Source organism: Fonsecaea erecta, assembly GCF_001651985.1.
Source record: "Fonsecaea erecta strain CBS 125763 chromosome Unknown Scaff1, whole genome shotgun sequence".
In the NCBI taxonomy this organism is placed as follows: Eukaryota; Fungi; Ascomycota; class Eurotiomycetes; order Chaetothyriales; family Herpotrichiellaceae; genus Fonsecaea; species Fonsecaea erecta.
The window spans coordinates 3,348,699-3,365,803 of NW_017387244.1; the positions used below are offsets into that span (position 1 = coordinate 3,348,699).

Consider the following 17,105-nt stretch of genomic DNA (forward strand, 5'->3'; position numbering starts at 1 on the left):
CGATTCTCCCTCGTGCGTCCGCCATTTTCTGTGCCTTGCCACCAATGAACATCTAGAGATGGCCAATTATCTCTGTTTGTGGCTGATCATGATACCCGGGACGTTTGATAGGATGTGGCTCTAGAAGGATGTCTGGCGAATGCCGCCCGCGTGCCCACCACGTTCCTTGCGGAGGTTCTCGTGGTTTTGTTGGCGCAAAATCTCCGAACATGCCCTTGCGACACGGCTTGACGGTACCCCTGCGCCCTCAACTGTGAGCAGCTCGATCCGGTCACCTGATACGCGGGATGAGTTGGGGTTGGAGACCAGCGACCCGAACAAGGTTTTTGTATCCCAGAAAACTTCGTTTCCCAATTCTTGGGCCTTTCCAGTGACAGGAGTAAGTGTGTGATCAAGGTCTCCTGAACCAACCATAACTAATCACCACCAACCCGTCTCTCTCAACATTTCCGTAAACATCGCACCATGGCGCCGCAAGGAGTGGAGTTCCCCATTGAAGGGGGTTGCGACTGTGGAGAAGTGCGATACGCTTTGATGACCGAGCCGATGATTGTTCATTGCTGTCAGTGAGTTACAGACTCCATCACGCCATGGGAATGTCCTCTGCTGAAACGGCACAGTTGCCGATGGTGTCAACGGGAGACTGGAGCTTCCTTTGCGCTCAACGCCATGATCGAAACTGACAGGCTGAAACTTCTCAAAAACGAGCCGGAATATACCACTGTGCCGAGCCAAAGTGGCGCTGGGCAAAGCATCGCACGGTGTCCAAAATGCCAGATCGCTGTTTGGAGCGTTTACCTCGATAACCCAGCCAATGTAAAGGAACACATCCGCATCGTTCGTGTGGGGACTTTGGACAAGCCAGACCTTCTTCCACCGAATGCTCACATCTGGGCTGCTGAGAAACAACCGTGGATCATCCTCTCGGACAAAGCACCCGTATTCGAGGACGGCAGCTACCACGAGGACGAGGTGTGGTCCAAGGAAAGTCTTGAAAGGTATCGGGCCATGAAGGCACGCGACGCCACTACCCAATAGGATCTCTCAACCCTCGCCATTGATAGCACCTCCTTGCAAGTCCCCCTCCGCTGAGAGTCACGATGTGCCAGGTTCGGTGGCTGGCTGTCGCAGAGTTTGACGGAGAGCCTCCTAGCGGTTTACTTCTGATACACATCCGTAGCTAATACGGGCACCGTGTAAGTTCAGTCAGCTTAGAACAGATACCGGAAGGGGACAGAATATGCCTCACTTGGCAAAGCTGGGGGTTCTGTCAAATGTGTGCTTGAACCGAACAAACCTCCACGTAACTTGGATCCCGTGGTGTCGGCCACAGCGTCAGAGCTAACTCCAACATTCGTCAAGCACACCCGTAAGTTGTGAAGGCTGTCAGGTAAAAGGTTGCTGTGTTGGCAGCACTCATCGTCTTGTGTCCTCTGGTCCAATGACTCGCCGAACACTCCGTCCCGATTCGGCATAGTGAGCCGTTAGGGGCATTCAGCCTTGGGATCGCGAGACCATCTCAGCTGAAGTTGAGGCTGAAAGAAGCTAAGACCCAATAATTAAATTTTCCAACAACGTCAGCCGAATAGGGCCAGGAAACAAGCCAGAGTCTGGCCAGAGGAGGCATTCTGGACAATGGACGAGGCTAGCGCGATCGCGGGTCCTTAGGGTTTCGAAACGTGGTCCTCAGACCACACTCGATGTAAGAATCTCAACCGCGAGCAAAAGGGAATGTTTGCTCTTGGTCTCGATCCGCCATGCCTGGACCGGACCGTGGCAGGCTTCATTCCAGGTGAACCCTGATGGAGGACCCAGGTGTTGTCTTCCAATCGACTGGCTGGCTATTGGCGAACGACAAAACCTGAGACACGAGGTATATTGGCCGTGTCATCCACTGCCAGAGCTGCTCAACAATGAACGGATCAAATCTCTCACTTCTCACAGAAAGCTGGCGAATTGAAGGGCTAGTAATACAGGCACGAGCAGGAGGAACGCAGCAACGAGATTGAACCAGCCATTGGCCCGAGAGGAGCGTCCAGCTTTCACCCGGAGGTCACCAGTTGTGTCAAACTGTCTGATCACATCACCTGTGGTACCCGGGCTCAATGTTGCGGAAGGCCACGACGAGAGACTGTGATGACTATATTGCCAGACGCACCAGTAGCAATATTCGTTTGCCGAACACCAGCAAATCTGGCTCTTTGTCCTTCCTTAATCTGACCGTAATGCGCGCTCGAGCACATCATTGTCCACAGGTCACGAAACGTGTACTCTTCTGAGCTCTTGATATCTTACCAGGACTCCACTGTTGGTATCTTAACCCCAGCATGTATACTAGAGTCACCGACTTTGTAGATAGACATTGCATCAGTCTTTCTGAGAGCGATGTCGGCTGAGCAGCAATCCAAATGTAATACCCAGCCATCAAAAGTTGTTGAACCGGAGAGTTTTCCAGGAAGGCAGATAAATCGAATGTAGGTGCCGGGTCACAGGATGTATCGCTTTCCGATACTCTTCCTCGATCAACGATGTGTGAGCATGAGAAACGGTGTTGAATAGGAGATGACCTATGTAGGTGGTACTTTCAGTGACTCTATAAGAGATCAGAGGATATGCACTGCCGCTCATGCAAAGCCGTAAATGCAGGCCGAGTTCATTTCAGAGCTCAGTAGCCGCGACGCGAGGTTAGGTGAAGAGTCCAGTAGGCAGCTGAACAACTCGAGAGGCCTTCAGCATGCTTTGTCTGCCTACGATAATAATGGGTATCGGCCCTGTCTCATATGGTTTTCGGTGAGCCACTCCTCGCAATGGAGAATGCCGTCAATATTACAGGACGAGACTGAATAATAGGGGAAGTTAGAACGAAATACAAAATGACGTTGGCAGGGTGAGCCAAAACAAACCACTAAAAGCGGCCAGATGTGCTTCATACCCACATTCCTCAACACCATGCGAACGCGCTGAAATCAGTCGATCAACTGTCAATTCTTCAGATACTCGGTATTGATGCTTTTGAGGCGAATCGCTTGACACTCTCTACGATCCCGGCCTTGATCGCGCACGCATTTTCCAAGCTTTGTGTAATTTGATCCTATCCCCTGTTCGGCGCCGGCGGCGCGTCCCTTGTTTATCAGTCCCCTGACCGGACCGCGACCATGGTCGACTACTCCAAAAAGACGGTGGTTGAGCTGGTGGAGATCCTGAAATCGCGAAGCCTTCCACACTCAGGGAAGAAGGCAGACCTTGTTGCGAGGCTGAATGAAGCAGACGCGGAGGCCCGAGAAAACGGTACGTATACATCATTCTAGCGCAACGGCGCAATAGTTCTCCCCTGAACCTATTCTGCCCTTGGATTCAATTGATGTTGCGCGCTGGACATGTTTTGACTAACTTGTACGCAGAAACCGAGAAGGCGCCCCCAGCAGAATCCACCACCGCGCAACCCGCACAAGCACCGGAGCCCTCAGCAGCACCGGCACCAGAAACTACGTCTGAGGCACCTGCCGCCGCAGAACCCCCAGCGGCACCTGCGAGCGTCGACGAGAAAGAGTCCCCCTCCGCGAACACCGACACTGCCCTTGCCAATTCTGCCTCGTACGCGCTGAACTTACCACAATCAGACGTGGACTCTGAGATGGCCAAGCGCAAGGCCCGCGCCGAAAGATTCGGGACCAGTGCAGCCCCTGCGAATGGCGAAACAGGGACAGGAACCACAGACGACGATGCGCAGAAAGCTTTGGAGCGCGCGAGACGCTTTGGGACAGGTCAGACCGCTGTGGGAAAGCTGGACGAAGCCCTACCGGAAGAGCGTGAGCGCGGTCCAAGAAAACGAGGCAGAACTGAAGAGAGCGGCGCCATGGATGATACTGGTCTGAGAAGGACCTTCGGGGGTCGAGGCGGGCGAGGCCATGGTGGACGATTCCGCGGAAGAGGCGGCAGGGACAACTCGCGGCGGAGAACGGGAGAGAAGCCTTCTGGGGTCAGCAAGCCCGGAGGGGCGTTCTCTACAGACGCGGACCGTGCAGCTGCCGAGGCGAGGAGAAAGAAGTTCGCCACATCGTCGTGATCTTTGTCTTCTCTGTCACTATTATGAAGTCCTCCTGGTTGTTTTAGTCCACATCGGGCGGCCGAGGAGGTGGCTCACTCACTCGTGGGAAAGCAGCTCAACGCAAGGGGCTTCGCATCATTGTATTCATACATAGGTCATGTAACGCAAAGAAAAGGGCTCGTGGAATTGAACATGTGTCTCAAGGGGGGCTCGATAGGAGACATAATAAGGTCTCCATCTCTGGGAAATGTGGATAAGATTTGGACCATGAGTCAAGGTCTGGAAATCCCACACAAGGTGATTCGGTGATTCCATCAACAGAGGAGGGCATGGGATCTATTGACTCGCATTCTTTTTCGGCGTGGCCCTGGGCGCAGACGCTCGGTGTATATGTGATTCGGTATATCATTCACGGGTGACACTGATGTGCTAAACTGCACTGTGTATCAACCATCTCAATGTACACAAGGACTTTTATATGTGCAGGAACCTGCGCTGCTCTCCATCTCTATTATTCAGCACCCCTCCTGCTGCCAGCAGTGCTCCTCCACGTACTGGGTACAGCCAGCGTCCTCACGAGCCCTGCGACACGGTTTTGATGCCAAGAATTCTCGGGCCGAAAATGGACTGGTGTTGCGACCCTCTCACGTGCCTCTTCCGTCCGCCACATTCGCATCTCATTGGCTCGTCGTTAGTCGATAAGGAGCATTTTCTCAACCACATCATGGAACGGCATCAGTACAGACAGAGCGTCCAAGGACTTAAAAAGAGGTGGGCAAAAACTGAGCGGTCCTGCAGATGGAGGCTGAAGACGACATTTGCATCTCGCTCCCATTCAACGCCAGTTCTGGCCCCTCCTGCGCCACAGAATCTTGACTTTGGGAGTCGGTTATCTGACATGGTATCCCCGCGGAGACGATGCAGCGTTCAAAGACGTTCGGTCAAACCGGGGCCCTTATCGAAATGCCCTGCGAGCAACGAGGGAACAGGGAGCGTTAAGGACGCTAGATATGCAACTGAAGGCTGCTGGTCTGATAAGCAGGGTCCACTCGAATGGTCTCATGCATACATGCTTCAGATAAGCCTCGTCCAACCAAATCTTCATGTCTTCAGCTTCGTACGTCTTCTCGAGGGACTTGTGTGCCTACCTTGTGTGATGTCTCCATGCATTTGATCTTCCCTTTTGTTATCAACTGTTCAAGTACTGCAAGGATAGGGTCCCAGAGGGATCAAGGACATCACAAGCGACACCAATACCTCAGGAGGATCGACGAATGCCAACTTGTCGCGTTCCTCGATGCTGGAGGCTGGATCGACAATTAAGTCGAAGAACTGGATCGAGGGGTGTTCAAAGATCGCGTCGACCGAATCATCCTCAGCAGTCCCGAAGCCGTTTCTGCCAGGTTCACAGTGGTATGGCCTGGAACTCCGACGTGCCTTAGAGGCACAAATTCCTTTTGATGGACAACAGAAGCATTTCCGAGGCAGGTTGACGAGGTGACGTGACTGCGTGTACGTCCATCTATTTGAATACAATTGGAAATCTGGACAACGCCTCGGAGCTCGTCATCGATCAACTGGAGTCAAGGTCTAACAAGCAGCAGACCCATTTTATTCCGTTATCAGCAAGTGCCTGGCCAGATTCAGAGATGGCTTATCGGTACGACGGATTCTGATTCGTCTGGAGTGATTCGATCTCTGCGAGAGATCTGCCGCGGATATACTCTTTCAGAGACACTGTGGTCTCGAAGTGAATCTATGCCTTGTGCCCGGAGAAGGACAACAAAACGTCACATCGACTTCGCATGTGCACGAGGGCCTTCTTGTCCTGCGTGTCATCACTCCTTGTTGCAGACTATATATTGCCCTCGCATCACTCCTTCCAGACAACAACTTTGTGCATTCAACATTTCCCTCGAAAGCAAAGAAGACAAAACAATCCAACAACAACGCCATCAGGGGAATACACTACGATCGCCAAGCACGATGGCTGTCGACTTCGGCTTACCCTTCCGGGCCCCTGAGGTCAACCCTATCACCTACAAGGCCCGTGCCATCCCATTCCTGAACCCCATTAACATGTATGGAAGAGTATTTTTGGCGAGTTGGCTAGGCTTCTTCGTGGCATTCTGGAGTTGGTATGCGTTTCCTCCTCTGGTAAGTCGCTCTCCAGCCCTGTTTTGGTATCAGTGACATGAGCTGATGAGCGATAGTTGCACGACACCATCCAAAAGGACCTCAAACTGACCAAAATCGATGTCGCCAACTCCAACATCATCGCCTTGTGCGCAACTTTGCTTGTCCGACTCATCGCGGGCCCATGCTGCGACCGTTTCGGGCCTCGCTGGACATTTGCTGGCTGCTTGTTTGTTGGTGCTATCCCCACATTCTTGGCTGGAACTGCGTATACCAAGAGCCAGCTCTTTGCTGTTCGTTTCTTCGTTGGCATCCTCGGTGGCAGCTTCGTTCCGTGTCAAGTCTGGACCACTGGCTTCTGTGAGTACTCCTATCCCCTTTCCCATCTCCACATAGCCATAACTCCTTGCAGATAGGAATCCAAGCTAAGAGATTTTGCAGTTGACAAAAATGTGGTCGGCACTGCCAACGCCTTCACGGCTGGCTTTGGTAACGCTGGTGGAGGCGTCACATATTTCCTGATGCCATCCATCTACGACTCCCTCCTCAGCAATGGCTTGACTCCTCACACGGCCTGGCGTGTGGCCTTTGTTGTGCCGGGTATTGTCATCGTGGCTGTCGCTTCGGGCCTTCTTCTGCTTTGCCAGGATACCCCCACGGGCAAGTGGAGTGAGCGCCATCGTGCTGCTGAGTTTCACCTCGCAGCTCATGGCGTTCAAACTACCATTGTTGATCGACCCAGCGTCAGCATTGCGGACAAGCCTGCTTCGGCATCTTCAGGTACATTCAGTCCGCCAGCAGGCGAGAAGGTGCAGTACGATGCGAGTGCTGAGCGCAAAGTATCCGTCTACGCTGACCACGAGGCTCAAATGACTGAACAACAAATGCTCGACACGGCTCGTGGGGAAATTGTCGTAAAGCCCACGCCCAAGGAAGTCGCCGCGGCCATGTTCTCTCCCCAGACCCTCGTCGTCGCCTTGTGCTACTTCTGCTCCTTCGGCGCCGAACTGTCCATCAACTCTATCCTGGGAACATATTACCAGAAGAACTTCAAGCAGCTCGGCCAGACCACCTCCGGGCAATGGGCAGCCATGTTCGGCTTGCTCAATGTTGTCTGCCGTCCCTGTGGAGGCATTTTCGCGGACATCCTCTTCAAGCGCTTCCCCAACGTCTGGGTGAAGAAGGTCTGGATCCACACTCTGGCCGTCATCACTGGTGTCTTCCTCGTTGTCATCGGCGTTCTTGACTCGCACCATACGAGCACGATGTTCGGCCTCATCGCCGGTATGGCTTTCTTCTTGGAGGCGGGCAATGGAGCCAACTTCGCTCTCGTCCCACATGTCAACCCTCATGCAAACGGCGTGGTGTCGGGAATGACCGGTGGCATGGGGAACTTGGGCGGCATCGTCTTCTCCATCATCTTCCGCTATGAAAAGACCGACTATGGGAAGTCATTCTGGATCATCGGCGTCATCACCATTGCCATTAATGTGGCGGTCTGCTGGATTCCTCCGGTGTCAAGGAAGCAGATTGGCGGTCGGTAGGCTGTCACTCAGGGAGTGAGGGCTGGAGAGAAGAACCAAGCTCCTGATGGCCGGCGAGCCTTGAGCCTGTGACACTTCAGAGACGTAGATACACAGTGAAAAGATCGCGTGATTATCATGACGCGCTCTATAGAAAAGCAGTGAATCAATCAAACATTTGAAACCTTCGAGCAATGGGTTGAATTGGCGTCAATCTCTTTTCCACGTAGCCATGTAGCACCGTCTCTCGATTATCAGAAGTGTTCATGGTCGCTGGTTACAGACCGCTGCTGAGGTCACTCTCCTCACCATCTTCCTCCCACCCACAACCCCCAGAGCTGTATGCAGGTCGCAGCCTCGTCACGTGATACGCATATCGAGCAAAAACAACCTGGTTACCTTTTCTGCCAGACCTTATCATTCTCAACTCCTCCCAGATCATCCTTTCTGCCATACCTTCCATTGCCATCCGCCAAGTCCTCATGATTCTCACACATTAGTATACACTAGCCACATTTTAGTGATAACCAGACTGCCAAGCACTCGCCCACGAGGTGACTGTGACGGGAATAAATATCTCCCCGTCCTCTCCTTCAGACTCTGTCTTTGCTTTTCTTCTTCCTTTCCTTCCTCCAGTCGACCAAGATCAGAGTCTGTTGCGCGCACACAGAGCCTCGTACGTGTTAATGGCTACACGCAACAACCTTGTGAGAAACCTCAGGCGCCTGTTGCTTTCTCTGAGGTTGTCCCCCTTGCCGCCAGCAGACTTTGCCTTCTTGTTTGAGCTTCAAAAACAAACCGCTGTGTGATCTCTTTCTGAGAACACTGGCTGGTTCGTTTTTGGAGTTTCCCCTGAATGCTGACCAGGGGACACAGATCAGCAAAAAAGGAAAAAACAAGTGGAGTTCAACAGTACAGTGTGTATCAGTCAGCTGAGATACACCAACTTGTTGTTCATACACACAATTTTTGGAATCTTCTGTTGCAGACTCGTCCTGCAAAGGAGACGAGTCTCCACAACTTTTGTCTAGACATTTTCAATTTTTGGAACTTTTTCAAGGTCATCCTTTCCTGGATACCATTTTCTTTTTCATCGTTTCGACTTGGCCTTGTGCCAAGCAACGGAGAAGATGATCCAACAACATACTTGTCGACATTGACTTGTTGACGTGACAAGAGCGGGCATGTGGATTACACAAAAGCCTTGCTGTCAGCGTCGATTTGCTCGATTTGCTCTTGAGGCTCCAGAGCCCCGGTCACCATATCGCTGTAGATGAGCTCAACTCACGTTGGAATCAGATCTCGTTTATAACAAAGTCCAACATGATCTTGCCTGCGCGACTCTCGACGTTATGCTGAAGAGTTCAAGGATTGTAAGGTTTGTCATCATCGTCAACACACTCTGCCAGCCGGCCAGTCCACTCTCACTTCTTCGTCCCTGCTTGCCCTTGCTGTTGCTGTTGTTGCCATTGCATCATCTTTGCTCTTGCACTTCGGCTCCCTCCTAACTTTGGACCTCTTGATTCCGTGACGCCTGTCGTCTTTGGTTGGTTCTTTGGTTGGTTGGAATGATGTTTTCTGTTCCTCCTCTCTGACATCGCATCCATGAACTCCTGCCGGAATTGTTCTGCGAAGCGGTCGTCCGTGTCGCCCTCTTCAGCCGCTTCGCCAACCGCTGTCCGTCCGCTTGTCAGTCCCGAAGAGTTGGTGTCGTACAGATCAATTTTGTTCTCATGAAGAAATTGCTCTATAAGTGCGTCCCGTGCAATGTCTTCGCTGTTCCTTCGCTTCCTCGGTCGCGGCCTCATGGGTTTACCGTCCCGTCCCAGACGTGGTTTGCGAGGCTTCAGTGGTTTGTCCACTTCCTCGACTGGAGCTCGACCGGCCTGGACACGTTCGAGTGCAGCTCGCGTGCGGGCCAGGTTAGTATCGTGCACAGAATCTCCCAGATCGACTTCGGCCAGTTGGCGTGTGGTGGTGGGATTGGTACTTGATGTTTTCTGAATTGGCGGCCCCGGCTCGTTGGAAGATGGAGAGTCTTGATCCGTGTCTTCTTCCAGGTTTCTCGAGGAAACATTTGAAGGAGTGGCGAGATGACTTCGTCTCCTAGCCATTTCGGAGTCTATGAATGCAACCCTTATCTTGTCAGCCAGCTATGTCTCAGGACTGGGAATTTTGGGGGAACCACGAACATATGTTGATCGACATTAACAACCTGCCCGGTGCTTCCTACAAAGCGGTTGGTGATGTCGATGGGTTTGTCGACATTCTGATCCGATTTGACAACTTCCATGCCAGTTGTTTCATCTGCTCCATGCATGAATTTCGTGTTTGAGAATTTGACACCAGTCACAGCCTTCCGAATGTGCTTCCTTGCGCGTAATAGGCTCGAAATTCCACCTTCGTCGCCATCATCATCATCATCCGAGGTCTCAAGCCCACCACTCGTCACCGCATCATTCGTCTTAGAAGAAGCTGCGTTGGGGGATTCTGCAGAGGAGTCTTGAGGCCGTATAAATTTCCTACGCTTCACAGCCCTAAATACTGGAACGTCTTCCATAATTTGATACTGGAGGAAAAGGAAGATAATGGCTGATGAGATATGTATCGGTGCGGGTGGCGACCTGCGCGAGATGCGTATAATCTGGCCGTAGAATCGTTTACGATGACAGGATATTTCTAGAAGGGACCCAACTACATCCCAAGAACAGAGCATGCAGCTCCAAGTTGCATCCAGTTGTCGTCATCTGGGAAGAGAGGTAGGAATGATGTCTGATCTGGAGACTTCGTTCGAGACTTCGGGAAGATCACGTGCCTCTTGGCACGATCTGGCTGTCAATGCGCCATGATCGCGAGATTCTAATTTCTTGTATCTTTCGGTGCAATCGTCTGCTGTCTCCCATCACGCATTTGACGGGCTTCTCTTTTCCCTCTCTTTTCCTCATCGATACACGATGTCGTCCAAACTTCCAACGGTAACGTATCGTTGCTGCCACCTTGCAGTTCGGACGCAAAAACGCAGTCTCTCCTCCCAATGCCTCCGGATTTCCTCCACAAGCTCCGCGGACCAGAACAGACGAAGGAACAGCTTCACATCCTCAAAGTGTTCGAGGAGATGGCAATCGACGGATGCAGCTGCCGCGTCTACGAATCCTAAGATTGCTGGGATTGTCGATCAAATATCACAATTAACCCTGTTGGAGACTGCAGACTTGGTTGCGAGCTTAAAGGTATGCTCGAGCATTATTTTTCTGCAGTGGAAATACGCTTCACTCCCCAGAGGACTTCACCTGGTTTCTTCTTGAACTTCAGCTAATATGTACACCAATAGTCCCGGCTTAATATCCCCGACATGGCTTTCGCTGCTCCGGCCGCTGCCCCTGCTGGTGGTGCGGCTGCAACTCCAGCGGCCGAAGCAGAAGCTGCAGAAGAAGCTGCACCTGCACCCGCCGAAAAGACGATGTTCACCCTGAAACTCGATTCCTTCGATGCGGCTGCCAAACCCAAGGTTATCAAGGAAGTGAAGGGACTGCTGGGTCTGAGTTTGGTGGATTCCAAGAAGTTTGTGGAGAGCGCGCCGAAGGTCATGAAGGAGGGCGTGCCCAAAGAGGAGGCAGAGAAGATTGTCGCTGCCATGAAGGCACTGGGAGCTGTCGTTTCCATGTCATAAGGAGAAGCGGGTGAGAACAGCAGATGAAGAGACAACCCTCAAGACACTCCACGTCCGTTTGGCGTCTGTTCGATTGGGATCATTTTCAGAGATGAGATGGCTCCTCAAAACACACCGTCAGATGCCTCGAGGCATTGTATGGGAATGGGACGTGAAGATGCTCACTCGGGCGCATTGCCGGCGTCAGCCTAGCATTCTTCTACATCGAGTTCGTTGTCTCCATGGAATCATCTTTGACCGGGGGACCTTGTAACTATATCCTGGGTTTGCAGGGAGACTTGGACAAGATCCGAAAAATGTACAATTCAAGATTCGACAACCGCTTCAGAAGACAGATCATTGCATTTGTATAATGAATTGCAGCAGTTTCCCTGGAGACGGACAACCGCTCAGACTCCAGAACAACATGTGCCAAACTTTTCCACCCCAACATCCTGGATATAGACGGTGGAAAGAGGAGCCAAATCCGCGATGTCATTGGCCGTAAGTCCATCATTTTGCTTCGCAGAGTCATCGTGATTCCTTTCTTACCTGAGTTTCAATTCCGGGTACATCCACCCTTCAACCTTTGGCCTCTCCTCTTGCCGCTCAAAACCTCGTTCCATTGACGCCACTAACGCCCTTGCCCAACTGCGCTGCGACAACGGTAGCCTCTCTCACACTCCTCGCGACCGTTCCTCTTACCCTGCCCTCCTCCAACACCAACAACCCACCAATCGTGCACCCTCCAGGAGTAGACACCTTCTCCCTCACCAGTGCAGGATGTTCCCCCGACAAGACCATCCCGGCCGTGCCTCGCATCGTCTGAGCAGCCATAAGCTGGGCCTCTGCACGAGGTAGGCCCATCGCGACGGCTCCGTCAGCCAGAGATTCGAGCATGAGTGCAAGGAACGCCGGTCCAGAGCCGCACAAGGCGGTGGAAACATCCATCATCCCCGGCGGAAGGTGCACGACTCTGCCGATCCGCGTGAATATCCATTCGACTATTGACGATAGTTCGGCCGGTAGAGGAGGACTGGTGGTCGCGATAACTGTCATGGACTCGCGCACAATCGCGGCGGTGTTGGGCATGACTCTTACTATCTGGCAAGCGTTCTCGGGAATACCTTCTGGGTACGACTCGCCGTAGAGAACCCGGCCGATCTGTTCGACGGGGACACCGGCACAGATTGAAATTAGGAGTTTTCCGGCCAGAGCTTCTTTCATGCCTTCCTCACGCAGCAGCTCGGCGACCATGTATGGTTTACATCCCAGTATAACCACATCGGCGTGATGCGCCCCCTTGACATTCTCGTTCTGTAAGACCGTTACACTCGGGCGGTAGGATTGAACGGCCACCCTGATCCGTTTCGCAGATTCAGGTCGGCGCACACAGGCAATGAAGTTCGTCGGTGTTCGTTGTGGAGGTGACTCGGAGGTGGGAGTTGCGGTGCCGGAGTCGGGATAGGCGGGGGACGGAGCGTGTGAGGCAGAGGATTCCGAAAGGGAGGACAGGATGCCACTGAGGATGGCAATACCAAGTGTTCCTTGTTTCCAAGATTTAGCCAACAAACGGGTCTAGCAGACAGGAAGTGAGTGAAGGAGTATGTAAAGCAGAGACGCACCACATCCAAGAATGGTCAGAGTCATGCCGGAGTCTGAACCATTGATGCCGTTGGGCACACGCAGCATGGCCGCCATATCTCGCGAGTTCTTTGATCTGACAACAGAAAAATACTGTCCGCAGGAAGATGGTCGGCACCTTGATGCTGTCGTGCTATTCCAGAAATTGTTCTACACCCTCGTGCTGAAGAGAAAGGATGCGGGGAACAAAGTGAAATATTTTTGACGAGGCGGAAGCGGGAGGACCTCAAGAACCATCGGCCAAATCCGTCTGCAAGGCACACCAATAGGCAGAGATTCTATTCCACAGCTGTTTCGTGCAGTTTTACTATTACATCCGAAGTAGGGTTTTCGAAAGGAAACGCCGTCTTGTCACCAGCCCGACGGGCATCAGTGGATGTATTATTATTGTTTGCTCTTACCCGAACCAAGGAGCAGACAATGTGAACACCATCTGTCTACCACCAAATCTTTCTTGTCACACATTCCTACCCTGCTAACAGCGATCGTTGCCTATACACATCTATTACCCGTATCACCATGGCCGACCCCTTCGAGGTGCGCATGCGCTTCACCAATCTCCTCAGCCACCTCTCCGCGTCCGCCACGGCCGCGATCAAAACCGCGCAATATGCCCTCAAACACCGGGACATGGACGAGGACCTCCACTCATGTATCCTCGAGAACCTCGAGCGAGGGAACACAAACATGAACAACCGTGCCAACATCATGTACTTCTTGGAACACCACGCGGACATCAACATGAAGGAAGGAGGCCACGAGGCCTACGTGGAGATGGTCAAGAGGGACATTGTGAGGATCGTGGAAGCCGTCGCGCAGAGCGGTGCCAACGTCAAAGTCGTCAGGCGGGTTGTCACGGGCCTGGGCGAGAAAGGCGTCCTGACGACCGAGCTGATCGGTACGATCGAGAGTGGACTGAAGGACAAAGAGGAGAAACTGGGCAAACTCCTGGGAGACGAGTATGTCGACGCAGAAGCATCGGCCGAAAAGGACGCCATGGATCTCACTGCTGCGGAGGGTGGCGCAGGGGATGGTGTTCAGAAACCGACGCCACGCACCGGAGCAGAGCGTTCGGGAAAGTCGAACGGCGTGTCGAAGATGGATAAGCGGGCGATCGAGCAGAGGATAGAAGAGGACAGAGAGCGGAACAAACGACTACGAGAGAGTGTCTGGGCTGTCACGGGCGACGACGATCAGGAATTAGACAAAATGTGGGAGGAGGGTGCGTTGCTGGGCGAGGACGAGCAAGTTATCGCCGACGAAGAGGCTGAAGAACGTCTTCAATTCGTCTCTTATCATCAAGCTCTGGCTACCTGAAAATCCAACTGGACAAGGCGTTCTGTGACTCCCATGTGATGGTTAATCCTCATCTGCCATCTCTGGCCCGCCCCCAAATCCTAGGCTCCGGTGCCAGCCACTGAGTACAAGGTAAAGGCTGCTCCTGCTCATCATGGGTTATGCACAGGCATTCCTGAAGCGGCAATCATGAGCCCATGCGAACTGCTCGAGTACGTGGGGTCAACAAGCGCAAGGTTGGGCGAGAGAATGGCCCTAGACTTTGGGCCTCTTGGATTGGGAGGCTTCGCCATTCAGCGGCTCCTCGTCCTCGTCCTCGTCATCCTCAACAACCTTTCGCTTTCGCACGACGGCTGATGGCTCTCCATTTCCATGCGAATCTGCTTCTTTCTCTTTTCGAAGGGCATACGAAAGGATGAGACCTTCATATTCGTCCTCCTGCCCACGAGCACTGTCCTCAATATGAGGCAGTCGCTCTTCGAGTGGCATCTGACTGAGCAGATCCTTGTTCTTCTTGATTATGCGCTGTTTCAATAACAGTCGCCACCAATAATAGGTGCGGTCGTCTGGATTGGGTGCTCTGGCACCCTTAAGCAGCAGGCTAGTGAGTGACGCCCCACCAGCTGCACGACGGGGATAAGGGATCTGGGCCAGAAGATACATTTCGACCATCCTGGCGAACTGGCGACTCGCAATTTTGTTCTTGGATCGAATGGCTTGAAGCTCATCCAAAGGGAGCAGTTTGGCAGTCGGCATGCGTTTCAACCGTCCTCGGTCCATACTGGCAAAAGGCGACGTATTTATCTGGAGGTTCATAGCTTTGAACTGTGGTTCCAGAACGTCAAAGTCATTCATGTCGCGCAACTTGTCAAACTCCTCGCTCGGATCCTCAACTGTTAGTTCCAGAATCGTCGGATCGGCCATAACCTCGTTGTAGATGGCTTGATAAAGAGCCGAGCCATGGCCCGAGCTTTGAAAAGGTGGGGTGATCAGGAATTGCGATATTCGTAGTCGCGAGGGGAGCGTGTTGGGCGTAATAGTTTCCGACGGCGGAAATGAGAAGACGGTGTGGTCCTTCGGAGGTTTCTGAAACTTGTAGAAGCGGTAGGTCGTTGCATAGCCAACAAATGAATATGAAGATGCGTTGGGCACCGGGGGCTCTGACGCCTTGTGGTAGGTGAGATAGACCCTCCATCGATCCAATGTCCAGTCGACATCGTCCAAATTGATGAACTGTCCGCCCTCGATAAAGAAGACGATGAATATTTGAATGTTGTCAATCAGGGTTCTCATTGGCAAGTCTAGTAACGAGCCAGCCCACACCTCATAGTCTTCTCCGCCTCTTGTGTACTTCTTAACAAGAACACCTGGGGGTGTCCATTCCGCTGCTTTCGTATCTTTCAACAACTTCTTCTCGAACCCTTCTTCAAATGCTGAGGGGGGGAGAAAGTTGCCGAAGGTCTGGTTGAGATGGAGCGCGCTTGTAGTACCGACGGTGTTGAACTTTTTTTGGTAGGAGATTTTGATACGTGGTTGCAAACTGTGGGCCGCAAACTGGATCTCGACATCTAATCCTTTGTAACCGAAGATTTGCTCTGCCTCTCCGACGATGGGGTAGGTGAATTTGGGATGAAATTCGTGCCGGGTGACGACTTTGTCATTTGGGCCGGGCTGAACGATGGAGATACGAACAGCTTCATTCGCGCTCACCGAGACTTGGGAAAGTCAGCAAGAAACTTTCTCGTTCAAAGCGCAGCGCGACACTCACATTCTTCAGATAGCGCAGCCATGCTGGAGATGTCCAGGCAATGGTGCTCCTAATTCATGTCAGACGGGGTGCAAGTAAGTAGTCTTGAAGCGGCGATGAGACAAGCAAGTCCCGGCTTAGATGCGGGAGCACAGATGAAAATGACAGCAAAAGACGTGCTGATGGAATGAATCTCCAGTGACGCTCAACTATGGCGGTTGGGCGAAATTGGACGGCAGTTTTTTTGGTCGTCGCGAACACGCTTCTGGAGCAACGCGTCGTGAAAAATTGGAGCCGTCAGACAGTCACTCTGCGGTAATAGCCTCGGGTGCGCCACTACAGGTCGTATTGATATTCATGTACCATTATCACACTCAATCATCATGAACCACTGGTATTGCGCTTCTGGTTCCAGTACGAGCTTGACCTGTCATTGTCCATGAGACAACTCCAGTACCACTCTTGGTGTCTGCGCCACAACTTCCCAAGTACGCGTAAAGCAAAATCGAAGATCGCATCAGACAGCGGTTAGGGACATCAGCCTGACCTATGAACTCCAGTACCCCCTTATCCTAAAATATCGATCCGAAAGTTGGGCCAAGAACACGAGCAAGAAAACCGACACTCGTATTGCGTTACAATAGTGCGACATTGGTCTACCCTCTGACTTCCAAGATTCTCTCATGCAGGAAACACTCCCTGCCGCCAGTCTCGTCTTCTGGTTACGAAGGTTGCGACCTGTTCGTCGTTCACCCCTCCTCGACTTCCCTTCATTTCCATTATTATTTCCGACATTCAGCCTGCGTTGCTGTGGACAATGATGTTATCCTACTGCTATATCCGATTCTCAGATATCCAGAACTTCTCTAGTTTTCCACCGAGATAGGAAAAAGGTATGATAGACCGCGAGTCAGTTGGTCCGTGTAGACCAAAAGCTTCTCGCTTCTGCAAACTCCGGAGTTTTCAGAGACAGCATTGGATGAGATGGGCTTTAGCGAGACGGTGGTGAGAAGAGACCTTGTGTGCAGCGAGCTCTAGAGGGCCTGGCGATTATGTGAGCTT

General features: G+C 52.3%; 8 protein-coding genes across 8 annotated transcripts; 5 read left to right on the forward strand and 3 right to left on the reverse strand.

The window, feature by feature from the left end:
* Positions 1 to 465: 465 nt before the first annotated feature.
* On the forward strand, positions 466 to 1,038 carry AYL99_01182 (hypothetical protein; the record flags this gene model as incomplete). The annotated part of the gene is made up of 2 exons (XM_018832698.1): positions 466 to 566; positions 621 to 1,038. The coding sequence occupies 2 exons, from the start codon at positions 466 to 468 to the stop codon at positions 1,036 to 1,038; spliced, it is 519 nt and encodes a 172-aa protein (XP_018698577.1).
* Positions 1,039 to 3,155: 2,117 nt separating this feature from the next.
* Positions 3,156 to 4,066, forward strand: AYL99_01183 (hypothetical protein; the record flags this gene model as incomplete). Its single annotated transcript, XM_018832699.1, has 2 exons — positions 3,156 to 3,288; positions 3,402 to 4,066. The coding sequence occupies 2 exons, from the start codon at positions 3,156 to 3,158 to the stop codon at positions 4,064 to 4,066; spliced, it is 798 nt and encodes a 265-aa protein (XP_018698578.1).
* Positions 4,067 to 6,034: 1,968 nt separating this feature from the next.
* On the forward strand, positions 6,035 to 7,728 carry AYL99_01184 (hypothetical protein; the record flags this gene model as incomplete). Its single annotated transcript, XM_018832700.1, has 3 exons — positions 6,035 to 6,205; positions 6,262 to 6,544; positions 6,626 to 7,728. The coding sequence occupies 3 exons, from the start codon at positions 6,035 to 6,037 to the stop codon at positions 7,726 to 7,728; spliced, it is 1,557 nt and encodes a 518-aa protein (XP_018698579.1).
* Positions 7,729 to 9,131: 1,403 nt separating this feature from the next.
* On the reverse strand, positions 9,132 to 10,267 carry AYL99_01185 (hypothetical protein; the record flags this gene model as incomplete). Its single annotated transcript, XM_018832701.1, has 2 exons — positions 9,132 to 9,843; positions 9,900 to 10,267. 2 exons carry the CDS (start codon positions 10,265 to 10,267, stop codon positions 9,132 to 9,134), a joined length of 1,080 nt encoding a protein of 359 aa, XP_018698580.1.
* Positions 10,268 to 11,059: 792 nt separating this feature from the next.
* Positions 11,060 to 11,377, forward strand: AYL99_01186 (ribosomal protein L7/L12; the record flags this gene model as incomplete). The annotated part of the gene is made up of 1 exon (XM_018832702.1): positions 11,060 to 11,377. The coding sequence occupies one exon, from the start codon at positions 11,060 to 11,062 to the stop codon at positions 11,375 to 11,377; it is 318 nt and encodes a 105-aa protein (XP_018698581.1).
* Positions 11,378 to 11,965: 588 nt separating this feature from the next.
* AYL99_01187 (pyrroline-5-carboxylate reductase) lies at positions 11,966 to 13,057 on the reverse strand (the record flags this gene model as incomplete). The annotated part of the gene is made up of 2 exons (XM_018832703.1): positions 11,966 to 12,903; positions 12,982 to 13,057. The coding sequence occupies 2 exons, from the start codon at positions 13,055 to 13,057 to the stop codon at positions 11,966 to 11,968; spliced, it is 1,014 nt and encodes a 337-aa protein (XP_018698582.1).
* Positions 13,058 to 13,519: 462 nt separating this feature from the next.
* On the forward strand, positions 13,520 to 14,317 carry AYL99_01188 (hypothetical protein; the record flags this gene model as incomplete). The annotated part of the gene is made up of 1 exon (XM_018832704.1): positions 13,520 to 14,317. The coding sequence occupies one exon, from the start codon at positions 13,520 to 13,522 to the stop codon at positions 14,315 to 14,317; it is 798 nt and encodes a 265-aa protein (XP_018698583.1).
* Positions 14,318 to 14,551: 234 nt separating this feature from the next.
* AYL99_01189 (hypothetical protein) lies at positions 14,552 to 16,086 on the reverse strand (the record flags this gene model as incomplete). Its single annotated transcript, XM_018832705.1, has 2 exons — positions 14,552 to 16,011; positions 16,065 to 16,086. The coding sequence occupies 2 exons, from the start codon at positions 16,084 to 16,086 to the stop codon at positions 14,552 to 14,554; spliced, it is 1,482 nt and encodes a 493-aa protein (XP_018698584.1).
* Positions 16,087 to 17,105: the final 1,019 nt, after the last annotated feature.